Source organism: Gambusia affinis, linkage group LG24, assembly GCF_019740435.1.
Source record: "Gambusia affinis linkage group LG24, SWU_Gaff_1.0, whole genome shotgun sequence".
NCBI lineage: Eukaryota > Metazoa > Chordata > Actinopteri > Cyprinodontiformes > Poeciliidae > Gambusia > Gambusia affinis.
In genome coordinates, this window is record NC_057891.1 from 5,710,488 (window position 1) to 5,718,341 (window position 7,854).

A 7,854-nucleotide genomic window follows, 5' to 3' on the forward strand; every position below is an offset into this window, starting at 1 on the left:
GAAAAGACGACCAACAGTCTGCATCCAGTGATCCCCCCACCCCCCCACCTCTCTCTCCCCAACAACCCCACCAACTCCCTATGGGAATACCAAGTGGGAGCAGGTACCAGAAAGGAGCCAAAATAACCCCCTAACTATTGAGAACAGGATGAATGCATGCCGGGCTGAATACGGGGGTAAACTGTTTGGTCTTTGTCATTCAAAGTGACGCTTTTAACCCTTAGCGGACCCTCTTCCAAATGACCTTAGCCCCCTCCATCTCACTTGCGCTTCCCTTCTTCATTCACAGCTGAGACAATGCAGAGGGAGAGGAGGGCTGTGAAGACTAAACACCAGATCAACTCTTCCTTTTCTGGCTCTAATGGGATTCAGCCGGTTATTTTTTATTTATATTTTTTGTGCCCCCCTGTCTCCTCCAACACCTTCTGTAAAATGGGTGAAAGTTGATAATTATGTAAAACAATCGCCTCCCCCCCGCTCAACCCTCTTTCAACATTCGTCAGTCAAAGGCGCTTAAAACAAGCGAGAGCAAGAGCAGGAATGCGAAGTACACAGCAGTGACATTTCATTGTTTGATTTTGGTCGTAGCAATCTTTCAATACAATCAATAAAAATCACACTCCTCGGTTAGACTTCAAGGCTTTTTAATTTTATACGTTAATATATTCATCTTCTAATCCAGAGTGAGCTATTCGTGTCAAATCTGCTGAGCAACAGCGGAGGCCTTTAACAATGATTTCTCAAAATAAATATTTGTCATAATAAAATATTAAAACCTTCAAATAAATATATCTTTTTAACTTTACACTAGGCAATTTTGGAATTAGATTTTTTTTTTTTCAAATAATAAGGTCACTGTACAATTTACAGGTAGGACCAGGGTTAAGATCTCTAACGTTGTGAATTATTTAAAAATATGATTGATAGATATTCCAGTGAATACAGAAACTTTATGGGAATGAGCAGATACAGAGTCATCAAGGTGCCTCTAATGGCAGAAAACCTTTCACAGTTGAAGTATAATATAGATGTATATACAAAAATAAAACATCTGTCATTTCCTATTGTACATCCCCTTTCCATTATTATGTTACATACAGTTAGTAGCAGAAGCTTTTAGAATATAGTTTGTATCAAATGTTAAAACCCCAAAGATATCTGCTTGGACTGTATTAGGAAATATCACGGCACTTGAGTGAAAAGATATAACAGTAGTTAAATAAGATGCCATACCTTGAAATATGGAGTGCTTATTTTGGTTGACCATTCAAGTGAAACTCCTAATGCTGGGGTGAGTAAATGCACCTCCATTGCCAGTAGCATTTCTTTTAGTAAATTTGCATTCAAAGGAGACACATGGAAGCCTTTCCTGACATGTCAAGTGGACATAAAGACAACAGCCACAATGACACTATTGGATGGCTCAAATTGTGCAACTTGACACTTTGCAGTTCACTCAGTGTGGAGTTGGTCAATCAATGTCCATTTCATCCTGGCCTACGTTGCTGTGCTGTCGTCGTGACAGCGGGTTAGGGTTGAGTTCTTGCATCGGCAGCCGGGTCGTGCGACTCGGTCGTAGCAGCACTGGCACATGGCCAGGCACCCCTTACCTGGGAGGTAGCACAAGAGACAAGGGCAGAGCAAGGAGCAGACAGTGATGGTCGTCCAGCGTACGCAGCAGCGCGACTGAGAGCATGAGAAGGGCTTGTCCGCGCAGGTTTCCTCATCATCGTTGGAGCAATGGTAGAAAATGCCCTTCACGCAGCAGGCGCACGTCCCGTACTCCACGGCCTTGTGTGGAGAGCACAGGCAGCGTTGGCCACACATCCAGCAGGACGGAAGCACTCTCGGCTGGACACACTCTGAGCACTTGCACCGGCCGCAGGACTCGCATTTGTTGGAGTGTTTGTCCTTTTTTAAAGGCTTCCTGCTGCCTGGAATTGCTTCTATATCTCTGTACTCTGTGTTCAGGGGTTTCAGCTCCTCGGAATCAGCTCGTTTTGGCTGGTTTCTGATTATTTCGTTGCTGTTCGCCGGGTTGCCGAGAAGCCGCTGACCTGAGGAACCACTCCCTGCGCTGGTGCGGACGCTGCTCTGGGAGTCCTCCACACTGGAAGACTGAGACACACCCTCTCTTGAAGAGATGGGAGCATTTGCATTCCCTTGGTGAGTCACTGAATGCAGATTGCGGAGGTTGTTGGACATCTCTTCCTCGCTCTCTTGCTGTCCATTGGTTCTTGAACTTGTTGATGTAACCACATCAGTCTTCCGTTGCTGGGTGGCCGGAGACCTTTGAGCAGCCGATGGCCCGTCCGTATATTCATTACTACCACCACTTATTCTTATCTGATCCAGAGATAACACTGGTGGAGTGTGTGGCCGTAACCTGCAGTTCAGCCCAGAATCTGACGGTGCATCTAGGGTTTGTAGAGACCGTGATTGTGCTCTACCTTCGTCATGCGCCATGTTCGCCAATCCAGTCAATGACGGCAACCCTCCATGGTGTCCTCCTCCTCCGTCGCTGTCGTTCTGACTTCTGGAATCCATCTTTGGACTGAAGGGCGTCTCTAGCTGGCTGGGGACACATCTGAATTCCTGTTGGAGAGACGGAACGTTTTTATCCCTGCTAGACAACGCATGCAAATAACAGCATGCAAATAACAGCATGCAAATAATAACAGATACCTGCACAAGCACTGCTATGAAAATGAGCCCCACACACAGGTCAGTGTTCGTCGGAGAGATGGATCCGTTTGATTACATAGTTGTTCAAACAACCTAAAAGGCACGAGGCACCATCTGTTTGGACCACCAGCTTCAGAGTCTGACACGAGAGTGGAGTCTCCAGAGCCACAAGCTACAGAGGCTCTTTGTGTGCGCTCAGAAACAGGGAAGTTTGTTTGCTCGGGGCCATAGCAAGTTCCACAGCCAGGCTTTATGTTTTAGAAGCAGTATCTCATCTGAATGCAGATGCTTCCCTAAAGGTTGTTTGTTAAAAATGTCCTGCTTTCCTTCAACCATGACAGCTTTGAATAACCATTACCAGAGAAAAAAATTTCCCTTCCTGTACTCTCGTACTTCTCTTTGATCAAGCCTTAAAAATACTCACCTTTAATCTTGTTTCATTAGATATATGTAAAAACAACAACTTTTTGACAGAACTGAAGCTTGTTAAGCTTGTTCATTTAAAATTATTAGGTCAGCACTACCTACAAGTACTTAATATAAAAAACACACACACACACACCTACACAGAGAGAGAAAAGCCATTTGATTTCTAATCTAGAGCTGAATGGGATCAATTTTTCCTCTCTCAAAGACTGCAATTTGTGGTGATCAAAGTTCAGGTTTTTCACACGGTTTTATTGAGCATTGAAGGAAGCCATACTGAAGACAGATACAAGTCAGAGAGAAGACTCAACAGAAAGTTCTGACACATGGAAGGCACACTAAATATTGCATATCAGCAAGAAAACCGGGGTAGAGAGTCATATTGCCACAATGAAATACTCATTTTGAATAAAATAATAATATATGAGGGACGTTAATTAGATGCATGACAACCATCTTTTTTCTCGACCCAATTTTTGCATTGCCATGCTGTCAAAAAGATGAGTGTCGAGCGTGTAGGTCGTGGTAGGGCTCGACCGGTGGAAGGAAATATCCTCCAGAGTTCCAGTTAATTTGTTGTTTTCTGTTTTTATGATCCATTTTGTTGCACCCAAGGTCAACTTCCTTTTTGTGCCCACGCGCGTATTATTGCATATAAACTTATTTCATTTGGCAGTTAGGTATTCTAATGGGTTACAGTGATAAAACCTCTAGTTCATTTAGAGTGTAGAGGTTTTACATTTTGTATCATTTCTAATTGAAATTTAATCTCAATTTTGCTCAGAGAAGTGTATTAACATGAAAAATCATACTTTTGTTTTTTTTGCTGCATTGAATATCATCTGTATTGTTGAATAATGCTAAATACTGGTCTTCTAATGGAATCATTTACGTTCACTAGGTATGGACCAGATACAGAGTTATAAAACGCTTTGGTTTGATCACTTAAATATTTGGCAGCACACTTCAGTCTTTTTAATGAATTCCTAGAAGCAGAGCCAGAAGTTTTCTACATCTGTATGGAGCATAAAGCGGTGTAGGGCCTGCTAGTCAGCTGGTTGAAGACAGGCTTCTGAAGGGTTCGTTCAGTTAAGGAAAAGACAATTATTTACAATTTTATGATGTAGAAACCAACAAAATCACCACCTGTCACTGCTATTAAGATAATGCTCTTTAAAACAGAGTTGGCCAGCTTTGAGAAGCATTTCTGTAAAGCAGCAGACTGCAGGGTAGCTACGCATCAACTAATTCACTAGTAACTAGTTGTGAGGTTGTTAAGCTTCAGTTAGTTTAAAAATAGTAGGTCAGCACTAACTACAAGTACTTAAACTATAGCTATAACATAGCTAACAGTAATTGATATTATAAAAATCAATGTTAGTATTTTGGCAACAATAGGAATATTTGTAACTTTATAGCTTTAAAACAAACCAGTTTGCTCATCTAGTGTTTTTTTTAAATTTACATCTTCTCTCATAAATACTGTGAAACTTAGTTTGTGTGAAATCTAGATATTTGTGTTATATTGTGCAGGCCTTCCCATGATCAGCAGAGATAAATGTGTACAAAGAGACTTTTTTTTTTTTTTTTGTGGGGGCACTAAACTTTTGTGGGGCTCACAAAAATCTGGGGGCAAACATACAGAGCACAAAGTTGCAAAGGTGCAAAGCAACCAGCAACCGGGGGTTTGCAGGCATGTTCAGACTGACGGCTGTCAGAGTGTGGCCCCCTCATCTGTTTCTGGGGGCCGGGGTGCAGGCCAAGTTGACCACAGTGGGTGGGACGGAAAGCAGCGGGTGATGATGGTGTAAAATAGGAGCATACAAACGTGCATAATCTCTCAATGGAGAGAAAAGTATATCTTTCTTTTAAAATGATCTACGAATCATCTAAATCGCACAAGTAACGTATAAAATGCCAATTCAGGCATTTGCCTTCAGAAATCAGTAGGAAATAGAGTCCAACTGTGTATAATTTCATTTTGGTACAAATCCAACGGCTCTGCGAAGGCCTCACTGATGTGTTGGCGAGATTTAGTGAACAATCGGACAAATCAAGAAGAAAGCTGTTAAGCAGTGTAAAGCTCGGTTACAGTTATAAATGCTATGACCCATGAGGGGAACACAGCAAAAATGCGGAATAATGCAATCTTGTGAATGGCCTTCATGCGAAACACCCAATACTGGAAGTAAATCAATACTGTACATTATGTTACACACACCACAGTGGTGGCAGAATGGTGCTGTGGGGATGCTTTTGACCAGCAGGAACACTGCAAGTGGTCATAGTTGATGGGAAGATGGATGACAGGACAATCCTATGTGACATCCTGAAGGATGCTGCCAATGACTGGAGATTGAGGCAAAGGTTCACCTTCCAGCTCAGGAATGATTTGGATCAAAGTTTATCCCAGCTATAATGACCTAGATGCAAACCTGACACTTGATAATGGCTGTTTCCAAATGCTCTCCGTTCAATCTAAGAGAGTTTGAGCAAATCTGGAAATAAGAACTAGAGAAACATTCTCCAAATATTTAAAGAGAACTTAGGGAGACTGGATATATGCGGCTCACACTTAAAACCCTACATATTTTCCTTTTTAGAGTTTTATGCAATACTTTATGTTGGTCAGTCACGTAAAATGCCACAAATTTAAGTGAAAAATCTGCAACTTTTTAATAAAGATAGCTTATCTTTTCAATTAAAACAGCAAATTAAGTTCTCAAAAACTTCTGACTGAAAGAAAACGATGGATTCTTACTACGGCATATTATTCCACAAAGAAATACATGTTAGTAAACAAAAACAAAACCAAAGCTCCGTGCGTGTGCCATAAGAGGCTCGCACTCACCGTGTTCTCGTCACTTTTAGCTTCAGCTCAGGTAAAATAAGTCCCAGTTTCTTCCTTACTCCTGCAGCTCAGTCGGGAAAGCAGTCTGCAAAATCCATTGAGAAAGTTTCCAAGCGCCGCTTATTTTCCCCCAACGCGCCGCGTTAGGACGCAAATCCCATGTTCTGCGTAAGAGCACGAGGCATTAAAAACATCAGCCGGAGTAAATCTTAACAGACTCCTTTAAGAAAGGGGTTTTTAAAAAAAAAGTAAGACCAGAAGAAATAGCGACCAAAACTCCAGTTTACAAGTGATTTTCTCGGCGTGTTTTATCCGACACACTATGTAGGGTTACAAGCTATTTTTTCTCATGTGTTTTTTTTCTCTCTCTCTCTCTCTGTCTCTCTCTCCCTTTCCGGAGAGGAGGTCGGGATTTGGTCCGTACATGGCGTCAAAGCTGAAGAGAGAGGAGGGGGGAACAGAGTGCTTGTTGTTGCAGCGGATATCTCGCATCCGGTGCTCAGCCATTGGCGGCTTGAGGAGCAGCCATTCACACCCAGTCTGATCAATTATACCCGCTGCTGGCCGACTGTTGAGGAAACACGAGTCCTGCGTGATCCTCAAGAAAGTCTCGAGATTTCTTATCGCTCCTGACCCACTTTTCAACTTGCCACGTTACATTTCATTTATGCTGTTGTGGGGGGAAAGTTTTTAGATAATAACAGGACTTATGTTTATGTTAGTTTATACTCTGAGCAATAAACCTACGATCGGAATTTATGGGAAGTCATTCTGCACACTAATCACGCATTTACCAGCGCCACTTTGCGGTTTTTTAGCGCCAAATCTACCCCTAATAAATGCAACCTGACGTGTAGTTAGCGCCACTCAGCGTTCAAAACGCTTAGCGCCACCAGGTATTGTTAAATATGGACAACCACCTTGATCATTTATCACATTCTATCCAGCACTATTTGGTATTACATAAACAATGGTAAAAGTACTACCTGCTGTTTATTTAGTGCTACAGAGTTTATAAATGCCGGCAGATGTATATTAAGTTGCAGCTGGATTGTAAAAAATGATGGCACCAGTATTATGAACATAAATTAAAAGCGCCAATAAAAACGCCACCTGGTATTTATGTAGCGCCACTACACCTTTTATAAACGACACCAGACATGTAATAGACACAAAATAGGATTCAGACAGTATTCAGTTAGTAAAATTTGTCATAACTTTTTTTAAAGCTACTTAAAAGTCTTACTTTAATGAAAATTTTAGTGTATCTTTTTGTGAATTATCTTGTTTTGTCCCTTGAATACATGATATTTAAAAAGCCAGAGGAACATGATGAACCAGGACCGATCTCCTGATGCCTCCTTAGGACTCAGAGTTGATCTTGCTTAATTTTGTGAAAGATTTCCAGCCATATCACAGTTCTTTGCCAGGCTACCGCAAATCACTGACAAAGGAATTCAATAAGTGTCGATACAACTAATTAATGAACTAAACTTGGTTTCAACTGATGTAAATAGTTGTAGAACAGCACCACCGCGTGGACAATCCGGAACACTGCAGCGTCACTCATGAAAAAAATGAATTGGACTCATCAGAGAAAGATTTAGATTAGTGTAAGATGAGGCATTGTATTGTCTATAAAATTCCAAATTCATTCAATCTGCAGTTTAGTTTTCTAGATTTGTTTAAATAACTGAACAGAAACAATAAAATGGCCATGTGGATCAGCATTAAATCTGATGCCAGAAATGATTGTCGATCGGGGAAGACATTTTCTCATCTTAAAAGGAAATCCAAACATTGTTAGATAGAAGGAACTGTGATCTGACACTATTTCAAAGACCAATCATCTTGTATTCAATATATGTGAGCTAAAAGAGCAAATCATTAAT

The 7,854-nt window shown here is 41.3% G+C and overlaps 1 protein-coding gene across 2 annotated transcripts; it reads right to left on the bottom strand.

Moving 5' to 3' along the window:
• Positions 1 to 627: 627 nt before the first annotated feature.
• Positions 628 to 6,397, bottom strand: spry2 (sprouty RTK signaling antagonist 2). 2 transcript variants are annotated; one of them, XM_044110026.1, is made up of 2 exons: positions 5,963 to 6,397; positions 628 to 2,595 (listed from the first exon to the last, which is right to left on the bottom strand). In XM_044110026.1, exon 2 carries the CDS (start codon positions 2,545 to 2,547, stop codon positions 1,498 to 1,500), a length of 1,050 nt encoding a protein of 349 aa, XP_043965961.1. In that variant the 5' UTR covers positions 2,548 to 2,595; positions 5,963 to 6,397; the 3' UTR covers positions 628 to 1,497. The 2 variants fall into 2 exon arrangements, with proteins under 2 accessions (XP_043965961.1, XP_043965959.1); XM_044110024.1 differs by lacking the exon at positions 5,963 to 6,397 and adding an exon at positions 2,686 to 2,830.
• Positions 6,398 to 7,854: the final 1,457 nt, after the last annotated feature.